The sequence below is a fragment of the Blastomyces dermatitidis genome (genome assembly GCF_000003525.1).
Source record: "Blastomyces dermatitidis ER-3 genomic scaffold supercont1.2, whole genome shotgun sequence".
In the NCBI taxonomy this organism is placed as follows: Eukaryota; Fungi; Ascomycota; class Eurotiomycetes; order Onygenales; family Ajellomycetaceae; genus Blastomyces; species Blastomyces dermatitidis.
Window position 1 is genome coordinate 1183673 of NW_025544775.1, and position 22613 is coordinate 1206285.

At 35.1% G+C, this 22613-nt stretch overlaps 2 protein-coding genes across 2 annotated transcripts; one reads left to right on the forward strand and one right to left on the reverse strand.

Moving 5' to 3' along the window:
• The first annotated feature begins 56 nt into the window (after window positions 1–56).
• BDCG_01488 (DNA topoisomerase I) lies at window positions 57–4782 on the forward strand. The gene is made up of 7 exons (XM_045416997.1): window positions 57–425; window positions 606–853; window positions 968–2227; window positions 2289–2627; window positions 2692–2931; window positions 2989–3438; window positions 3506–4782. Exons 1-7 carry the CDS (start codon window positions 362–364, stop codon window positions 3638–3640), a joined length of 2736 nt encoding a protein of 911 aa, XP_045273934.1. The 5' UTR covers window positions 57–361; the 3' UTR covers window positions 3641–4782.
• Window positions 4783–6969: 2187 nt separating this feature from the next.
• BDCG_01489 (epimerase/dehydratase) lies at window positions 6970–8304 on the reverse strand (the record flags this gene model as incomplete). The annotated part of the gene is made up of 3 exons (XM_045416998.1): window positions 6970–7883; window positions 7996–8157; window positions 8256–8304. The coding sequence occupies 3 exons, from the start codon at window positions 8302–8304 to the stop codon at window positions 6970–6972; spliced, it is 1125 nt and encodes a 374-aa protein (XP_045273935.1).
• Window positions 8305–22613: the final 14309 nt, after the last annotated feature.

Consider the following 22613-nt stretch of genomic DNA (forward strand, 5'->3'; position numbering starts at 1 on the left):
TTGGCAGGAGGCACAACCACAGCCAATCAGAAGCCAGAGTCCTCAGCCTCTTAAACTTCGTCTTGCCCTCGTCTCTTCCTCTCTCCTCTCTCATGCTGTCCCGCCGTATTGTGCTGTTGTTATCGCGGTGTTTCGGCTTCGAGAAGACCATCGAGACTCGCTTCCCTCACTTTTTCTGTCTCTATTGATCAGTAGTACCTCTCACTTCACCATTGCTCGCCCTTTTGCCTCCGTGTTCTGGGCCTTTTCCCTTCATTGCCCATCAAGGCATTTACGTGTCTCTAAATTGCCCTCGAATTTCCGACACATACGCCGCTGCTTGACCCGTCAACAGACGTCGTACGCGGCTCAGCGGCGAGTCATGAGCTCCTCAGATGATGATGTGCCTCTGGTTGGCAAGCGGAGATCTAACGGACAGTCCGGGGGTGAGTTTTCTCTCTTCATTGGGTTCTACGGAGTAGTACCCTTCCCCTCGGGCATGGAACCGTTTTGTTGTCAAATCTTCCTTTTTCATCCTTGAAACCCTCGTATATTATCAAGCCATAGCATTGTGATGAGCCAGCTCATGTTTTTCCGGAGCTTGAACTGATGGCATAGCTATTCAGCAATACATGCGCTCTCAGATGAGCTGATTTCGAAGTCCACTGATCCATCTGTTAGCGCCTCCCCGAAGGCAAATGGATACGCAAAACCCGGTTTGTCCATTCGCCATGGACTGGTCGACTCCGAGGACGTTGAAATGCAGGATGCCAACGTGAAAGGGGCCAGTCTAAGCAAGCGGAAATCAAGAGGAAGCGATATGATGCGGAAGTCGTATGCGGAACCTGAGAGCAGTGAGGAGGATAAGCCATTGGTACGCCATGATTCTCTTTTCAATACACTACCATTCTCCCAACCACCCACCCCCTTCAAAAACCGCGTCGGGAGTATTTTTGTTATTGGCAGAGCATGGCTGACTCTGCATTAGAGCAAGCGGCGTCGCGTTTCAGCAGAGCAAAGAATAAATGATTTCGATTCCGACGATGCCCCCATCATATCCAAACTGGCAAAAGGAAAATCTGAAGCAAAGGTAGTCACTATGGCAGAGTCTGCCACGGATGGTTCCCTTGGTAAAATCCTCATGGCCGAGAAGACTAGGATCGAAGAACGGGCCGGAAAGGAAGCGAAAGCGATTCGCAAGCATGAAAGTGCCGAAGCAACAATAAAGAAAAAGATTGCAGCCACAGCCGCTGCGACGGACAAGGGCACGAAGGGCAAGAAAACACTTGTAAATGGCATTAAAAAGTCGGAATCCAGCGATGAAGATATTCCGCTGGCCCGGAAAGTGCCCGCCAAGAAGTCCGTGAAAGCGTTTAAATCGGAGCCTGCAGATACAAAGAAGGGGAAAGCCAAGGTTGCAATGAAAAAGGAGTCTAGCGAAGAACTGGAGGGGGAGGAAGCAGAGGAGGAATATCGCTGGTGGGAGGACCCAGCACAAGGCGACGGCACTATCAAGTGGACCACTTTAGAACATAATGGTGTCATATTCCCACCTCCATACGAACCACTGCCTAAACATGTCAAGATGAAGTACGACGGCATTCCGATTACGCTAGCTCCCGAAGCTGAGGAAGTCGCTGGGTTCTTCGGGTCCATGCTTAACTCCACTCACAATGTTGAAAATCCTACATTCCAGAAGAACTTCTTCACTGACTTCACCGCCTACATTAAAAAGTCTGGTGGTGCAAAAGACCCGAACGGAAATCCAGTGGCTATAAAGTCATTTGATAGTTGTGATTTCAAACCAATCTTCGAGTACTACGAGGCCGCGCGTTTGGAGAAAAAGAACCTCCCAGCTGCGGAGAAGAAACGCCTCAAGGCCGAAAAGGACGAACTTGAAGCTCCGTACATGTATTGCATGTGGGACGGTAGGAAGCAAAAGGTTGGCAATTTCCGCGTCGAACCGCCTGCTCTATTTCGCGGCCGTGGAGAACATCCAAAGACTGGCAAAGTGAAGACTAGAGTCATGCCAGAGCAAATCACCATCAATATCGGCAAAGACGCCAAAGTCCCACCGCCTCCCCCAGGTCACAAGTGGAAAGAAGTTAAACACGACCAAGAGGGGACTTGGCTAGCTATGTGGCAGGAAAATATTAACGGCAACTACAAATATGTCATGCTTGCTGCGAATTCAGATATCAAAGGTCAGAGCGATTACAAGAAGTTCGAAAAGGCTCGGGAACTCAAGGTATGTTTCACGTGGTTCTTATATTGCATTTGCCTTCGTTTTACTAATATATTTTACCTAGAAACACATTGATCGGATTCGTAAGGATTACAAGAAAAGCCTAAAACATGAACTCATGTCAGAGCGACAGAAAGCCACTGCCGTCTACCTTATTGATCAGTTCGCCCTTCGTGCTGGGAACGAAAAAGGAGAAGATGAAGCTGACACAGTGGGGTGTTGCTCGCTGAAATACGAGCATGTCACCCTTAAACCTCCAAGTACGGTTATTTTCGACTTCTTAGGTAAAGATAGCATCCGGTTCTATGACGAGGTAGAAGTAGACCCACAAGTCTTTAAAAACCTCAAGATCTTTAAGAAAGCCCCGAAGAGGGAAGGTGATGAAATATTTGACCGCCTGACCGTAAGTCTCATCCAGTCCTAATCCTTGGATGGAGAACGCACCGTTAGATTAACTTGTTTTCCAGACTTCTGCCCTAAACAAACACCTTTCCAACTATATGCCAGGCCTCACCGCCAAAGTTTTTCGTACATACAACGCTTCTTACACGATGGCTACGCTTCTCAAAGATTTGAAGTCAACTGGCAGCATCGCTGAAAAGATCAAGGATTACAACGATGCTAACAGAAAGGTCGCGATTCTTTGCAACCACAAGCGCACTGTTACCGCGAGCCATGCAAGTCAAATGGAAAAGCTCGGCGATAGGGTATGTTAATTTCACCTGCCTGTAAGGGATATGTCCCGTCTTGCTAACATGATACAGATAAAAGGATTAAAGTATCAAGAATGGCGCGTTAAGCAGATGATGCTAGACCTTGACCCGAAGATAAAGAAGAAAAAGGGGCCTGCCTTCTTTGAGCTCGACGAAAGCTTAGACCAGGAATGGATCAAAGAACATCAGGATTACCTCGTCGAGGAGCAACGCCAAAAGATCAAGAAGAAATTCGAGAAGGATAACGAGAAGCGCGCCGCTGAGGGCGAAAAGGAAATGAAACCAAAGGAACTCGAGGAACGGCTTGAAGTCGCCAAAGCATTAGAAGCTAAGTTCAAGCGGGAGAACAAGACTAAGAAGGTGGAAGCTGAAGGGAAGGGAGTCACTATCGAAAAGTTGGAGAATCAACTCCTGAAGCTCTCGCAACGCATTGAAAACATGTCTCTCCAAGCGGAGGATAGAGAGAATAACAAAGAAGTTGCTCTGGGTACTTCCAAAATTGTAAGTTCCTATCCCATCAACTTTCGTCCCGCATTCCAGGATAGCATGCTCACTCCTCAAAATATAGAACTACATCGACCCACGTCTCACCGTGGTGTTTTCGAAAAAGTTCAATGTCCCCATAGAAAAATTCTTCTCAAAGACCTTGCGCGAAAAATTCGATTGGGCAATTAAGTCAGTGGAAGAGGATTGGGAATTTTAGGGTAGAAAAGTTTTCCGCTCCGCTCTTTGCCGTATTGTATATCTCGTTGAGTTCTATCTTTTATATATAATATAGAGCCGTTGCATTGGACAACTTTCGTTTCTCTCCCCTGAGCAATTGGAAAGAGAAAGGACAATGCGATGCGTCCAAACATACATTGACATTGACATTGTTTCCCCCTCCTTTTGTTCTACTTGATCCCTTATGCCTCTTTTAGTAAATAGATTCCATAAACATACACATATCTCATTCTTCCAATGAGCTTGTTCTTATTATTTTATTTTTTGATTGTGCCCTTTCTTGAATGTCTCAAATGCTTCGAGTATATCATCTATTTATTTTAGGGAAACCCCTCGCCCCACCCAACACTTTCTTTCTCCCCTTGCTCTCCGTTCTTCCTTGCTGAGGTTTATTTTGATATGCGACTGGACAAGAACGCCATTGAATAGAGGTATACTTGGCTTTCACAACCTGAGTATTTGCTTTACTACCTACCCTATTATTTCCCTTGTCAATATTCCACATACTCTCTTCAGGCTCTCCCGCCGCCACTCGGGCAGAAGCGAGACATAGACATCAACGCCATTGCACCGCTACTCTTGACATTGCCAGGGGACTCTGCATCAAACAACCAGCGTATCTTGTTGTAGTTTGTTGCTACCACCCGAATAATACCCCCCGTGCATGACTATTGTGCGGGTTCAGATCTAAGTATTGGTGCGGAGCATCCAGCTTTTGCTTGTGTGCCGACGGTGTCATAGTCTCTCCTGGTGGACCCCCCCAATAATCTAGTACATCTCTTTGTTTGCGATGCAAACACAGAATTTGTCAGACAGATACGGTGGGGAGATAGATGGATCAGTGGTGATGTCTGAACAATGGTTGGCACTGTCTCAAGAACAGCAACAGGGTCCCAAGGTCCGCCGCCTCAGCCGTTTCCATCAATTTGGTAACTTGATTTCAACAGTGAAAATTTGAACTTGAATGGAATAGATAGCCCAATGCAAGTGTATATGCAAGTTCAGAATCAGCAAGTGATGTTTTTTTTTTTTTTTTTTTTTTTTTTTTTTTTTGAAAAAAAGGGAATGATTGTAGATAACTGTCACCAGAAATAACAGCAAGTATTTATTCCAAGTGAGATGCAAAAGGTTGAAAATAGAAAAACAAAATAAAATTATAAAAAATATAAAAACTAAAGAAATGATATCAGAAAACTTCAGTTCTGGAGAAAAATGAACTCTGCCGATGAGCAGCAGAAGGGACATCGCAGCATTCGGGGTGAGGAAATAGAATTATCAAAAGAGGTATTTGTTTAGATTCAGCATGTTTAATCCACTCGTCGAGGAAAAATAATTTCGATCCCTTCCGGGCTTCGATTCGAACACAGCTTGTCCCTACACTTGCATTTTCAAAGCGGCAGTGCTTCCGCCCCTCCCATGTTTTCTCTTACTATCAAAACCATGTTTCAGTATCTAGCAATTCAGTAATGAAATTTCAAAGTACAAGAGAAGATGGCTGAGAACTTACGCACATATATATTCAATATATATGCACATTAAATGAGGAATAAATGACAGAAAATACAAGACATGTACCATGCATGGTAAAAGAACGGTGCGGGATCTTACATAAACCTTGTCCCAACCCCTAAATCATAACCATCTCCCCCCTGCCCCAAAACCTGACCCTAGCCTTGCTCATATCCCTCGTATCTCTCATATTCCTCAGTTTCCTTATTTCGTCTCTCTCGCTCTTCCCTCGCCTTCTCATACGCATGCGCCTTGGCTTAGCACCCAGGACACCGGGCTCCAACTATCATGGGCTTCCCAGCGAGGGTTTCGTACAAACCCCTGGATGCACGTTAACAATATCGGTATGTCCGCAGGAGTACTGAGCAGCAATATTAATGCCCATCTTTGCTCTCTTGTAGGCGTGGGAGCTTGGTGTTTATTGTTTTACCCGTGAGGGGTGACGTCGAGTGGGTTGTTGGGATCTGGAGACTCGAATCAGGTGGCTGGGAAGAAAATGTAAAATGATGAATTTGGCGACTATCTCGTTGGAGATGGTAGGAATATTGTTAGGGTCATGATGACGGAGAAGAGGGGAGAGATTCTAAAATATGAACCTCAGCTGCTCCATTATATACAGTATACCGGTGTGAATTTAGTATGTGGAGAATAATATTGGGGAATATCTTTCACATTTGTAACGTAGGGAGTTCCCTGGGTGTGGAGAACAAATATAAACACGAAAAAAAAAACAAAGACGAAGATTGAAGAGCGAATAAAGAAATGCAAATCGGCTATGGAAATATCCGTAGATGGCTCTTTGCGAGACTTTTTGTTTGGCGACAGTCACTCAAGTTATTAACAGGTGTGTCAGCAAATTCATCAATCAAGAGAGTGAGGACTGACTTTTTCGTCTCCCTTTCGGAGATACCTGGCGTGTTGGAGCCCGAGACCAGTAAACGGCGAGCCTATGTGTATCAAACTTCCGGATATCTCAACTGGTGTGTTCAGTCCGCCCAGTGGAGATTCTCCGTCGTCCGTGACTGACAGGCGTTAAACACACAGGAGTTCTACTCAACTCCTCGCATCCTTCCCGCAAGTACCTTGGATCAGGTTAAACCGCCGTTTATCTCTGGGTAGTATGAGTAGGTAGTAATAATATGGCAATTAGATGGAAGCGGCTGGCGGGAACAATCAATCAAAACTTGTATACATGTGCAGCATATTACAATATGAGCGTGACTGATGGCGCGCATAAAATCGGAGAAAAGGAAGGCAAAATAGAGGAAATACCTACCTCGGTAGGTATGTGTAAATAGGTCGACAGTACGCTCAAAGATACACCGGAGATATTTATTCCAATTATAATATTGTATTGGCGGACGGCTTCAGTAAAAAGAGAAAGAGAGGAAAGGGATAGAAATGGAATTAAAATGGGAAGGAAAGAAGACAAAAAAAAAAAAAAAAAAGAAAAAAAGAAACCCTCTTTGGCGGGAAGGAAGCGTTGGAATTAAGGAGCAGAAAGAATAACGGTTGTTTCCTGCGGCCTGGTTTTTGTTTGGTTTTACCACCCAAACCAAAAAAATAAAATCAAGAAAAGAAAAGAAAGAACAAAGGTATGAAAAAGGAAGGAAAAAAAGAAATGAAGATAAAAAATTATAAGAGAGAGCAGCAATACAACAGCAAAAAGTTTGTTATGACTTCATCGTTTGTCGAGCCGTCAGGGTTGATGCCCAGGGTGGATTCCAAAAAGAGAGAACAGAGGAGAAAGTTTGATTTCATCACGCAAGAGGGAAAGAGATATCGGGAATGGGGAAACTCTCAAGGCCACCACCCGAGTCGTTTGAAGCTTTCGACAACAGGCTGGATCCAATCTTCGTCAAGCGTCGGTCTTTCATACGTGAAGCCGGTCGTCTGCTCGAACAGCGATCCGTCAATCAAGAGGTCACCATCCTTAATAGAATCACGTTCCAGGAACGGACTTATAGGTCCAGGTCTGTCGATTTGTTTCTCATTCAGAAGCTCAGCCCATACCTGCAGTCCCTCCTCGTTCATTTCATCGATAATCTCATCCAGGTTGAGGTTCACGACTTGCGTTAGCATGGTGCCGACGAAGTTGTACTCGACACCAAAGGCCCGCTTTAGGCCTTGGGCCAGGTCCTGTTTTGTGGTTTTGTTGTGGTCTACAATATTGAAAACGATGGGATCATCACTGGCAACGGGCCCCTTGCTCGCGCGCCATTCCGCCGCTCTCCACATTGCGCGAGCTGCATCTTTGACATATACAGTGTTCATGGGTTGGCTTCCGGTTTTTAGGAAGGGGATGGGTTTTCCCAGCTCCATGTAGGCCCTGCCCATGCAAATGACAGTGCTCAGTAGACCAGTATCGTACTCCCCGTAGATATGGGGGAATCTAAGAATGCAAAGATTCAAGCCAGGGATCTTTCGCAAGTCTTCCTCCGCTTGGTGCTTCCATTTCGAGAAGGCGAACCAAGGCTTGATCTTGGAATCCTCCTTGGCTGGTTCGCGTTCACTCTTGTACACGGTGGCCGTGGAACATTCGATAAATGCACCAATTCCTCGACGGGCGGCTTCCTTCCCTAGCGCAACGGAGAGGGCATGACTTCGAAGACGGTATACGTCATCTGGTTGGGACATGCGAGACTCTCCGCCACAGTTGATAACGTAGTCAAACTGCGCACCGTTTGCGCGGTCGAAAATTCGGGGAAATGATTCTATGGGTATCCAAAAAAAAAAAGAAAAAAGTGTCAGTGAGCTCGACTGCACGTAGCGGAAATTTCGTATGAAATATGTAATATTTAATATATATGAGTGACAAGGACATACGTTCACGGCTTGCGTCAGCTTGGACAAACTTGTCCTGAGAGCAGGCAGCGCTGAACTCAGGAGTCAACCATGCTAATTGAGGTAGCAGCTTATCAACGATGCGCACCTCTGAAGCGAGGTTATTTTCGTGAATGTGAAGGGCAAGAAAGCGGCCGAGGAAGCCTATACAATTTGGTTCACACCAAGTCAGTCAGATTTTCCCCCGTTGATTCCGCTGAAATTCGGTGCAACGTCGGGGGTAAAGTTGGGGTTGTCCGTACCAAGCCCTCCCACAATCAAGATGGCAGGCTTGTTAGCCTCGCCAGACATGGTAATTCAAACAAGGATGTCGTCGTAAAAAGGAATATTTATAATCGGGACGCAAAGGAATCACCGTCGGTTATCCGCTAAATAATGAGATGGTACGTGCGAAATCGGGGGGCGGACAATGCAATAACGACTGTATCACACTGCCGGAGACACTGGGTTTGCAGTGGTCTGGGAATTAATGGAGAGGTGGAAGAATGTGCTGATCCCTTGCGACAGTCTGGGAGAAGGGTGTCTGAGCGAGAGGGATAAGGGAATTTAGCTAAGTGTGCAGGCTAAAAGCTAGCTATTTCTCTAGCTTAGACGGTATAGGAAGGTGGTGGTTACGATGGCGCGGTGAGAAACCAGAACACGGGGAGTGAGGGTATTCTTTAGCCCGCTCGGATTGTTGATTTAATTAAGATAGGTTTTGATAGAAGATATCGAAGCAGATATCGAAGCAGAGACGGACCAGCCTTCTCAGAGCGACTTGGGTAGTGATGGCAGGGTTTAAATTAATTAAGGAGAGGCGGGAGAAGCTAAAACGTAGAGAGACGGTCGGTCAGTCACGGCGAGGGCTCAGACTGTGGGGGCAATGAAGGCAAAAGATAGAAGAGGGAAAAGAGAGAGATAGAAGAGATGAAGAGAAGAAGAAGAGGAAGAGGGAGAATGAAAGATAGCAAGTAGGAAATACGATAGACTCAACCAGGGATCGAGCTGACTGTGGATTTTTGTCGAATATGTCGCTAGAAAGCACGCGCAGGTCTAATCAGGACTCAGGCTGCGTTGAACCGTAAGCAGCGGAATCGGTTGGAAACAAATTTATTTTACCATATTAACAAGGTGTGTCAGACATCCCAGCTGTCAGAGATTATCCCTTTACTTCAGCTTTAATCAGTAACTGATAATAAGTAGATGATTTATATTAAGAATCTAGTTACTCTGTGTGTATATTATTATTACATTCAGTGAGCATTTCTAATTATATAAAGAGATAGTTCTCACAGTACTTATATTTATTTTACTTAACCTGATTATATTAATATATTAAATATTATAATAATACTTAAAAAGAATTACTTTTAATTATAGTATATATAATTTTATATTTAAAAATATTTACTTTTTAATAAAAAATATATTTTAAATATAATTTCTTTTCATTTTATTATTAATAAAAATTGTATAGAAAAATAATTAAAATAATTTTTTTATATTTTTTTATAGAACTTTTATAATATATACATTTTTTAAAAATAATATAAAATATAAATATTTATAATATTAAAAAAAATAAAATATATATAATATATAATAAATATTAACTGAATACTTTATATAAGACTATATAACTTACACATCTATAGAATACTATGTTATTAGATTAGTATACAATTAATTAATCTTTTATCTTTATCAGATTATAAGCTCTTGACTGCTTTTATACTATTTTAATTATATACTTTGAAAAGAGATTAATTCTATGAGTTTTCTATAATAGTGAATAATATAAGAACTTGACAGAATAACTAGTAAATAACTAGAATTTATATTCAAAGATTAATAAAGCTTTTAAAATATAAGATATCAGAAGTTCTTAATAAGAGATATAAAAAAACTTTTTATAAAAGATATAATATATCTTAATCTTCTTTATATATAATTAAATTAACTTTATTCTTAACTATAATTAAGTAATTTATTTTATGAAATACTTAAGATCTACTTTATATAAATATTCAATTAACTCTTTAATAATTAACTAAGACTGCTTATTAAAGTTATATCAGAATTAAGAGTAAGAGTTAGAAGTTACACTGATATCAGAGTTAAAAGAGTCAGAGTTAGAGTCAGAGCTAGAGTTAGTGTTAAAGTCAGAGTCAGAACTTATAAGATGAGAAAGATGTTTTAAACTATATAAGCAGAATATTATTATGAAAAAATTTCAGAGAGAAAAGAAGCAAGAATAAGAGATATTAAAGCTAGAAGTTAGAGATTAATTAATATGATATAAAAGATCTTTAAAGAGAAAGAATTAATAAAATAACTAGATAAGATTTGTAGGTAATATTCACATCAGCTAGCAGATGCTTGAGTGCTTATAATCAGAAAGAATGTTGACTGAATACTCTATATAAAGTTATATAACTCACACATTTATAGAATACTATGTGATTAAATTAGTATATAATTAATCAATCTTTCATCTTTATTAATAAAAAAGTTTTTAAAGCCGTTGATTATATTATAAAAAGTTAACTACTATATAATTTTTTATAAAAGTATGTAATTACTGATTATATAAATCAGTAGCTGTAATAAGTATGTATTAAATAGCATAATCAGACTATTAAATACAGAGATAGATCTATTCTTCCAGGCTATAAAACAGTTATACATAGTCTGTATCATCTCAGTAGCTGATTATGAAGTGTAAGTTTAATAAAATAATCAAACAAATTTTACTGAACTCTTTCAAAGTCTGTAAAACAGAGTTTTGAAAAGAATTCTAGAAGTATTCAAATCATCTTCTATTAAAGTAATAAAAATTGAAGCATCAGTTTCTTTATCTGAAATTAGATTTGAAAAGACCTGTACAAACTATACTTTAAGAGTTATAAAAATAAGCTTAAATTATATAATCAGAGAAAGAGTTTCTTCTTTATTTTTATTAATTAACTCAGAAAATGAACTAAATTAAAATAGATTTCTTAATTGAAATGAAAATAATTCTTTAAAGAAAATGTTCTCTCAACTATACAGACTATATTCATTAACTAAGAATTAATTTTCTTTATTAAATATTAAGAAAATTGATCATGAGAAAATATCTCTCTGAAGAGAAAAGCTGAAATCTCTCATAGACTTGTAAATAAGTAAACTATTTAAAGAGAGAGAATGTAAACAGTATTTAAAAAAGATCTTTATAATTAATATAAAAGACTCAATTCTGATTTACTTAGATAACTTAAAAAATAAGAATTTGAACAGATTAGATACAGGTATTACTTATATTAAAAATAATATCAATTTTATCTCAGGTTTCTGAAATTTAGACTGTGATTCAAAGGTTGCTTAAGTCAGTGTATGATTACAGATATACGCCGGCTTCTTATATATATAATACTAAATTAATTAGTGGCTGCTATGATCTCTTTACATTTATAAGTATGTTCAGAAGTGACTATGTTATTATTCAGCAGTTATACATTTTTCTGAACTATATTCTCTCTCATCAGATTCAGTCACACTTATGTAACTCTGATATAAGCTGCTCTCAGAGAAGCTTTCACTATTTTACATTACTTATTCACTAATATTTTCATTCTTCAATTATCATCTCTGTTATTATTATTATTACATGTTATTATCTTGTACAAGATTTCTGCATCTTATCTCTTTTATCAAGATCTTTTCAATCTGTTTATTTACTACATTATATGCATTTCTGATGATAACTCTCTGTTCTTATAATAAGTATTATTATAGTACTCATATCAGATAGTTCATTAACAGTAAGTGAAACATGTTGTGAAATATAATCTGAACTTGTTTTTGTAATTCAAAGATTGCTTAAGTCAGTATATAATTACAGATATATACTAACTTGTTATATATATTATACTAAATTAATTAGTGACTGCTATGATCTCTTGACATTTATAAGTATGTTCAGAAGCAGCTATGTTATTATTCAGTAATTATACATTCTTTTAAATTACATTCTTTCTTATCAGATTTAGTCACACTTATATAATTATAATATAAGCTCTAGCTTTATGCAGATTAATACACTGCTAGTATTTATAATTATACAGTCTATCTGTGATCTATCTAGTATTCTTCTTATACTTTTACAAAGAAACTTTCACTATATTATATTACTTATTCACTAACTTTTTTCATTCTTTAATCAACTTCTTCATTATTATTATCATTGAATATTATTATCTCATTCAAGATTTCTACTTCTTCTTCTATTTAACATCTTCTATTTATTTATCTACTATATTATACATGTTTCTGATAATGACTCTCTGTTTCTCTAATAAGTATTATCATAGTACTCATACTGAGCAGTTTATTAGTAGTAAGTGTAATATGTTATGAAATATAATCAGAAGTTGTTTTCTTCTAATAATTATCAGAATATATTATTATGAATAATACATCTTCTTCATCTTCTTATACACTTTTAACTGTTTTTCTTCTCAGTGAGCTTCTGATTGTATTTTCTGACATAATTTTACATAAACACAGATGCTGATATATTTATTTTTATTTATATAGAATCTTCATGTGTTGACAGATCTGCATTCACTGATAATGATGAACTCAATATTGAATTATTAATCAAGAACTTGAAGAATATGATAATAAAGAAATTGCTTATATTATATGTGACTGAGTCTCTTATATCTCTTTCTACTCTCTCTGTTTCTTTCTCTGTTACTCTCTCTTAATCTTCTACACTTATCTCTGTGTCTGATTCTCTCACTTCTGCTACCTCTATTCTTATGATCTCTACTCTCACTACTTCTAGACTGACTGCTGAGATCATGAATTTCACGTTTGATTTCATTTGATCTGGTCTCATACATTTCTTGACATGAATTCCGCTGGGACTGGCTATTAAAAAAACATGTAAAGTGACTATATATCAGATCTTAAAATGAAACCATGACTTGAAAAAAATGAGAAAGTGATCTCATTTGATTTCATTTAGTTTCATTCTTGACATAAAGTTACTATTTTTAGACATTTTAAGGTTTTTTTTAGACTATTTTTAATTTTTTAAAAAGTAACACTTTTTGATAATGCTCAAATGAGATTTAAAGTCATTTAAAGCAATAAAAATAATTTAAATTAAGAAGTGAAAATCATGATCTTATTTGACAAATGTGATAAGAGTAGACAGTAAGTCTCACTGAGACAGTATGAAACTACTATCTAATGTTAAAACTGTGTAATGAGATCAGTCAAATTGATAATAAGACTATTAAAAAATCTGGTACTGGTCTCAGACACGGTCACATAGTCAGTCTAACTACTTCTACTCTTACTACTTCTACTCTTACTACTTCTACTCTCTCTGTCTCTACTACTTCTGCTATTATTATCAGCTGTCTCTGTTTTAAGAAGATATTGCATAGACTTAGTAAATTATATTTCTTAGTATATATACTTCTGCTCTTTTTACTGATCTTTAGAATAATTTATTGTATAAAGACTATGTATAATATAACTATCTGAATAGACTAGCCGCCGGAACTATGAATTTCACATTTAGTTTCATTTGATCTGATCTCATACATTTCTTGATGTGAGTCTTATCAGAATCAAGTCTCAAAAAAATCTGAAAGTAAATCATTTCTGAGAGAAATGATGTGAAAAATGACCAGATTTAATTCAAGAACACTGAAATAAGAGTAATTTCTCAGAATAAACTGTGAAAGATGATCATTCTTTCAAAATCAGAATAAGACTGAGACTGAAGATCAAATTTAGTCTCATTCAGTTCATTCAGTGATTACTTATATAATTAGAATTTGATAACAATTATTAATAATACTTATAAAATAACTAAATACATTCTTGTGCAAGTTTATTCTTCACTTTCTTATAAAAACTACACTTCTCTGATATACTGTGATTAGAGGTATTAAACTGTCTGATAATTTCATATTTTATAATCATGAGTTTCTTGATTATTTCTTCTTATAATTGTCTCTGATAATAGTAATAAATATTTCAGCTTGAGTTAAACTTTTACTTCATTCTCATCTCTGTCAATGAAATTATCAGAATATTATATATTATCAGTACAACAGTTGAATATATACTCTTAACAATTTTTCATAACTCTAGAATTGATTTGATGTGTAAATTTGTTGAATTATCTTGAAGATAGCAGTCAAATTCAGTTTTATAAGTATATAGTTTTATCTAATTTTCAGTTGTAATTAATGTATGTAAGTTCTGTTTCAAAGTTAATATTATAGTTCTATATAATATAAAGTGTTATCAAAGATTATTACTTATTAGAGAATTGTATTTCACTGTCTTCATATCTCTAACATCTGCTTATTCAAATCTCTGATAGTTAGTATTATAGTAGTCTCAGATTAATTTATCATATAAGTCTCATTTCTTCTCTATTCAATCTTGAGAAGTGTAGATATTAACTTAACAGAAGAGATCTAGTAGAGCTGCTATAGTATAGTACTATATAAAAGATTGTTCAGTTTTACTGTAGTAATATATCAGTTTATTTCTTACAGTAATAATAGTCTGTACTATAGTATTATCTCAGACTGAATTTCTTTTTAAGCAATTTAACTGCTTCTTAAGATAAGTAAATAAACTGTTATATACTTATCAGACTGACTACAGCATTGATATATAAGTGATTAAGACTGTCTTTATTATCTTATAAAACTGAAACAGTAAATCAATCACATATTTCAACTGAGTTCACTTTATATTAGAAAGTTTTAATATCTGAATCTTTTTCTAATCAGAGTGTTGCACTTAATGATCAATCATCTAATACAATTAAAGAGTCTGAATACTTATCTTATATGTTAAACTTCACTGTGTTCTAACATTCTGTATCATATTCAGTGATGTGACTGATTTGTTTGTTTATTAAATATTATGAAATTATTATTGTTATTTAGAGAAGATATAAATTGCATTAACAATGTTTTAAATCTGTGATATTTAAATTATTAGTCAATCTATTCAAAATTAACAGTAGTATTATCAAAAAGCATTATTAAAAAACAATATTAAAAAGTGTTATTAAAAAATATTATCTTTTATAAAGTGAATATAAAAGTTACTTAAGTAATCACTTTTATCTTATTCTCATCTCAAGAATCAGTTATCTCATTATTCTTCATCTCAATGTTAAGATTCTTTATCAGTGTTTATATCACAAGTTAAATTATATGAGTAATACAGAGAATATAATCTTATTTATTATTTCAGAAATACAAAGTCAATTTTTGCTTCAAACTCTTCATCATGTGGTTCGGAAGAACGTACGACCGTCGGATAATAACGCGGCCGCTTCCGAACTACTAGCGTACAAATGTAAAGGGGGCTCTAGCGGTCACTAATTAATTTAGCATACAAGATTCAATATATAAGAAGCCGGCGTACATCTGTAATTATACACTGGCTTAAGCAACCTTTGAATTACATCTGATAGCATGTCTAAAAACCAGTGAGAAGTGCAGGCTTCTCCAGAATGTGATAATTCTATCTATGAAGTGATTCATAGTTATCATGCCAGTGTGATTCTAGAACATCTTAAAAAGATAGTGTATAAAAAGCAGTGAGCAGAAGAGCATCTGATTGATACTGCTTCACTTGTTAAGGAAAAACTTCACATTCAGACAAATGCCACATATGTGAATGAATGAGATGTGAGAAAGAGAATGAGAGCAGTGAACCAGATTCAAAGAAGTCTGCTCTCTACTCAAAAGAAGAATAAAAAGAGAGGAAGTGATCATCATCAGAGTTATACAATGATAACAGAAATCATATAATAATACAGTGATATAGTAATATAATAATACAGCAATATAATAATAGACATCATATAATCAATGAGAAAATCACTGAAATGAATATCTTCTCTAGCTGATATGAATAACACTCTTCTCTGCTATCTGAATCAGAAGATATACAGAACCTCTCAGAGAATTTACTCAAAGTAGTAAGAAAAGCAGCTGAAACTGCTGAACTGAAATCAAAGCTCTGTATATATACAAGAATTCTAAATAAGATTGAGGTCTTGTGTATGCAGTGACAGGCTAAGATAGAAGTTAAATATCAATTGATATTCACTGCAGATCAAGCATTCACTATAAAGAGCTTTATCAACATAATCATCATTATTAATAAGAATAGAGAAAATCAGATCTTAGATCTGTAGTAGAAGATTAAATATTTATACAGATAGATGACTACACTGAATCTGAAGATCTCATTATAATCATTCATAATCTCTTTAGAAGTATACACATTATCAGAGACTGCTGCACAGAATGAGAATCTGAGTATGAAATATATTAAGTCAGAAGATCTGCTGAAGCTATTAAGCTTCAATAATAACTGAAAAAATGATGCTGTAATCAGCTGACTAAGTCAGATATAATTATATTATTGAATTGAATATGAACTCACAGACAGATAGTCAATGAAATTTCAATAAGTCTTAAGATCTGTTATATTTCTACATGAAAAAGCAAAGTTATTATAAATAACTGATAAAAAGATGAATCTTACAGATCTGAAGTGATATTCATTCTCATAAATATGAAATAAGTTTTTCAAATGAATCTTGCATAACTTTGAGAAAGTGAATATGTGAGATAAGTATTATAAACACTTCACTGAGTGTAGATAAGTAAGTAATCTTACATTGTACTTCACACACTTCAGCTTACACTATCTTGTATTGAATGAAGAGCTTTCAATATCTTTCTATTTACAGATCTTCATTCATGATCTTATATCTGAGTTAAGAGTGAAATAGAAATGCTTAATCTCACAGTCAGACACAGTGAAGAAAGCATACAATATTCTCATTATACAGATATAAGTGAGTCAATTATAACAGAAAATACTGTAATTGAGTATATCTCAGTGAAGAACAGATAATCAGGCTTCTATAATACAAGTTACACATCTGAATATGATGAATCTAGATCTGAATATTATTACTAAAGTACTGAATTCTCTGAAAAAGAAATTCTCTGAGTGAAAATCTTGATATTATAAGTATCAAGCTTGCTTCAACTACAGATATTAAAATCATGATATAAAAGATTGCACTCAGTGTGTGTAGTCAAGAGAAGTAAGAAAGTCAAAAAACTAGCAGAATCAGTGAGCTCAGAGATACTTGCTGATATTCTATAAAAAGTCTTTAAAGTGAAAGAGATGCCTGTGTTAAATGACTCTCTGAATTCTGTAAATGTTAAGAGAAAGCAGGCTTCTGACTGAGATGTGAGTGAGGATGAAGTGAATGCTTATCTCAATACCTTGAGACCTGAAATGTTAATATATAAGAGGCACTTGAATAAGAATTGAGAGATGGTTGTAAAAGTGTTAGCAGATACAGAAGCTTCTATATAATATATTGATAATTATATAATTCACAGATTGAAAGAGATCTGCTGAGTGAAGAATCTCTGATGTATAAGATTATCTGATAACTGATATCTGATATCACCTGTAAAAGTAAGAGTTCTCTTGCACTTTGAAGAATAATCTTGCTATATTTGAGTGTGAGAGCTGCAGAATGTGAAATACAATCTTATTCTTAAACTTGATTGATTTCAAAGGTTCAATCTGCAGATTCAATGATGTACATGTTATATGCAGTTGACTGATAGGAAGAAAATGATTCATATGATTCTATCAACTGATATGAGAAGAACATTTCATATCTCTGATATAGAAGGATTAAATCTGCTTATACATTAACAAATAAAGAGAATGATTTGTAAGATCTCATCTGAAAGCATTCTGTATGTTATATAAGACTTGAAAGTGAAGAAAACTAAGATAAAAGATATGTGAGAGAACAAGTGTATGAAGAAGCTTCTGAAGAAGTATGAAAAGATCTTTTAAACAGATATTTCACTGGAATTACTGCTGAAATGAGGATTCATACATGAGATTGACATGAGGGATGCAAAACCAGTCAATCAGAATGTGTATTCTCTGTCACAAACACATCTCAAAGAACAGAAGTGTCAGATCACAGATCTTCTAGAATATGATCTCATACAACTCTCATCAGGCATGTGAGGCTTTTCAGTTCTATTCATGAAAAAGACAGATGAGAAGTGATGAATGTGTATCAATTATTAAGTACTTAATAAGCTTACAATCAAGAATGAATATTCACTGTCATAGATTCAACAACAGTTGAATACAGTTGAAAACACCTGATATCTATCAAAGATCAATCTTCTCTCAGAATACTGACAGATCTGTGTAGATGAACTGTCAGTCTCACAAACTGTGTTTAATACATAATAAGAAAAGTTCAAATTTCTGATAATATCATTTGATCTGACAAATACATCTGTCATCTTTCAAACAATGATGAATATAATTCTTCATAAACAGAATGAAATCTCATGTCTTGTATATCTTGATGACATTCTAGTCTTTTCAAACTCATATAATGAATATCTGAAGCATCTCAATAAAGTGCTTACAACTCTGACAGAGCATAAGCTCTACATCAAATCAATCAAGTGTGTGTTTGAAATGAAAGAGTTGAAGTTTATAGAACATGTAGTGAGTGATGACTGTATACACCTCATTCTGAAGAAATTGAATGTCATAGTAAATTGATCACAGCTGAGAAATATACACTATATACAACAGTTTCTTGAGTTGAGCTTATACTATTACAGGTTCATCAAGGATTTTATATGAATATCTACATCACTCTCAGATCTCTTAAGAGAAACAGATACAAATCTGTGAAAGAAGAAGTTTCATTCAATTATCTGAAATATTGTATATAAAGAGGCTTTTCTCATACTGAGAGAATATATAATAACATCTTCAGTGCTTATTTAACTAGATTATAATAAATCTTTCTATATCAAGATAAATGCATCTGAATGAGCTATCAGAGGCACTCTTCTACAGATGAGTAAGAATGATAAGCTGTACTCAGTCATGTACAATGATAGGAAACTATCAGACACTGAGCTCAATTACTCAGTGTATGAAAAGAAATTGCTAGTGATCAAGCACACACTGATATTGTGAGATAGATATATCAATAATGAGTATACAACAATGATGATCACAGATTATGAAAGTCTTATCTATCTATAAGTAATAATAAAATCTTTCAAACACTTAGTATATTGAATCTCAGAGTTCTAAGCATACAATCTTTATATTAAATACTAAAAAGGATTGAATACTGTGATATCTGATACAATCAGTTACAGACTCAATTTCATGAGTGAGAGTTCTGTGAATCAGGTATAAGAGACATTCATGTTAAACACACTGAGAGAATGTAAGAAATCAGAATGAGTGAACACTATGATCTCTCACTTGAAGAATGATAAGATGTCAGATAACAAGTGTCTTGTAAAAGTAGTAGAAGAGATGCTTTCAAACTTCAAGCTGAGGAAATTGAAAAATGATGTTATGCTTTATCATGATCTAGAATATGCAGAAGCTTTCTATCTAGAATCTTCATTTCAACACAACTTGATGACTCACATGCACAAGGAATTCAGTCACTTAGAAAGCTCTGAACTTATAAATGTACTCAAATCAAGAGTATACTGATCAAGCATGATTGAGAATATTCAGATATACACTCACAAGTGCCTGAATTGTCAGATTGTGAAAGAATCTAAGAAAGAGTTAGAATGTGAGAAAGTGTAACATCAGGTAGAGTATACAATACAACTGTTCAAATGATAAGAGATGAATCTTATAGATATATTATCACAGACATCAAATGAAAATCAATGAATAATCACTGCTATTGATTATGCTACTGACTGATCAGTCATGAAAGCAGTTTCAGAGATGACAGAGAAGATGATGACAAAGTTTCTACATAATGAGATCTATATCAACTATGAAATGTCATGTGAGATTCTAACTGATAATGATGTGAATCTTCTAGAAGAAGTGATGAGGCATTTCATAAGTCAGTTACAGACAAGACATTGTAGAACAACATCATATCATTCATGAATAAATGAGAAGATGAAACACTTGAATGAAATTTTGAGCAACATGCTGATGAAATATCTAGTGAGCAAGTCTACAAAACTATGAGATGAATATCTCAGGCAGGTGCTACTGATCATGCAGATTCAACAGCATGCAGTCTTCAAGAATTCATCATTCTACCTGTTGTATAGATTGCATCCGCGCATCTCAGAGAATGCTTTGAAAAAGGTGAGAGAGGAAGCAGTTGCAGATGCAGCAGAAACAGCAGTTATGAATGCAGCAGTAGCAGTTATAGATGCAACAGTTGTGAACACAGAATCAAGATTGAAAGAGATCAGTCACACATGTGCAAAAGCTAACAAGTTACTCCTGAACTGAGTAATTCAATTGAAAAGAATACAAGACTCACTTATTAAGAAATCAAGTCTCAAGATGAGAATGTGAGTTCTCATATGCAATGAGAGTTCTGAGAAGTTTCAATCTAGATAATTTAAGCTATATAAAATACTCAAATCACATTCTCTGAGAATGTACACATTGAAAGAATCAGAGGGACAGATCTTATACAACTTAATCAATAATTCACAACTTGTGAAAGTAAAGATGTAAGATCTGAGTGAATTATAATTATCTACAGCACTATTATCAGTATTGAAAAAGAAGAGACTTATAATTGAAAAGTCTTATGAAGTAAGAGAAATCATAGATGCTTATAAATCAGATGATCTCACTTATTTCAATCTTTTTACAATTATAAGAAAAGAATGAGAAGAAATGAAGAAATCAGATGAATATCACACTTCAATAAGTAATAAGACTGTAGTCAGTTGTATGATAATATATCACAGACAGTAGATACAACACAGTAAAGAGCAGTCTTAAAGTGATAGACTTGCATATAAATCAGATCACAGAAGAAAAAGAAATTCAGAGTTAAATTTAACTGTTTATATCAGTTCAATCACAGAGATCACAGAGAATGAACTATCTGAAATATTTATAAACATATGAGATCAAGTCATCTCAATCTCTGAAGACACTCAGAGATCAGATGAGATTAGTTTTGATGAGCTGTTTACTGTAGTGATCTAAGTGAGTGAAGAGAGACAGTATATTATGTGAGATAGAATTACAAAGATGAAAGCTGCTGAACCTAGTCACTGAATACTGTATTATATAGAGATTGTGTAAGAGTAGTAACTAGCAGATAAAGAAAAAGTGTAAGAAAAGAAAAGAGATAATGAATTAATCATCAACTATAAGAGTCAGCTGTAAAAAGATAAATATTATTATATACATCTCATTCATTTTCATACATCATATGTTTAATCTATTTTCAATGCCACATCACCTGAAAAATGCTAAAAATAAAGAAAATCTCAAAACTCGAGATTCATAAGAGATTTAAGAGTCATAAGTCACTCTTATAATAACACTGTACATGTCTCTGATTTCTCTATCACTCTGTATATAATATTAATGTCATTTATTACAATATTGACTGAAATGCCAATATAGAAATGTGCACATGTATGTGTAGAGAAATTGAAGAAGATCATGAGACTCACAGAATCAGAAGTCAGAACAGAGAAGATGAAGACAGAAGAAATAGAAGAAAAAGAAGATACAGAACTGAATGAATAACAGTAGAAGTTATCTGAGACTGAATACTTATAATCTGATGTGTGCATAATCTTCCTCACAGAAGAGAGAGAGAAAGCAATGAGAGAAGCTTGAGAATGAAAGAGAGTAGTCTCAGCAGTGTTATCATCTTTGATCAGAATGATCTCTGATACTGAAGCAACTAAGAATCATTGTTAGCATATGAAAATTGTAAAATCAGAGATGAGAACAGTTACTGAATGAATACCTGCTGGCCTTAGAGTTGTACATGCAATTACAACACACATGAGGCTTCTCAGAAAGAGAGAGAGAAATATGAGAGAATGCAGAAAGCAGAATACAGCATGCAAACAGCTCATTTTCATGATAATATTTCAGACAAGATATACAAGCCTCACACTCATGAATGTAAAAGAGAATGACATTCATATTTCTGTTTCTGAAAACACAGATATCTTTCACCTGCATCACAAAGTCAGATAACAGATATCAGAGAATAGGCTGATATAGATCTATTATTCTGAAGAAATTTATCAGAGCAGATGTCTCTGTAATATTAAACTTTACAGTTGTGAAAAGTTTCTTAATATCTGTGAATATCATGACTTTGTGCATAGTAAAACCCATAATGATCTTTTCTAAGAACAGAAAAATCAGTATCAGAAAGAAAAGATAAAAAGAAAAAGACTTACAATCTTAATACTGTTGAGAAGAAGAGTGATTCTCTAATATGAATAAATGATTTTCTCATCATGAATATTTAAAATAAATGTAATAATTGATGTCTGCAACTGAGCTTCAGATAGTTATATTATATATCATCTTCATACAATAAATCATTCTAGGAATTGATAAGAAGAGTGAGAGTGTACATGCTGAGAAATGTGATTCACTGAGCCTATGCAATATCTTCTTGAAACAGAGAGAGCTAGTAATGAAGACAGAGGCGGTAAAATCAGAAGTAGTGAAAA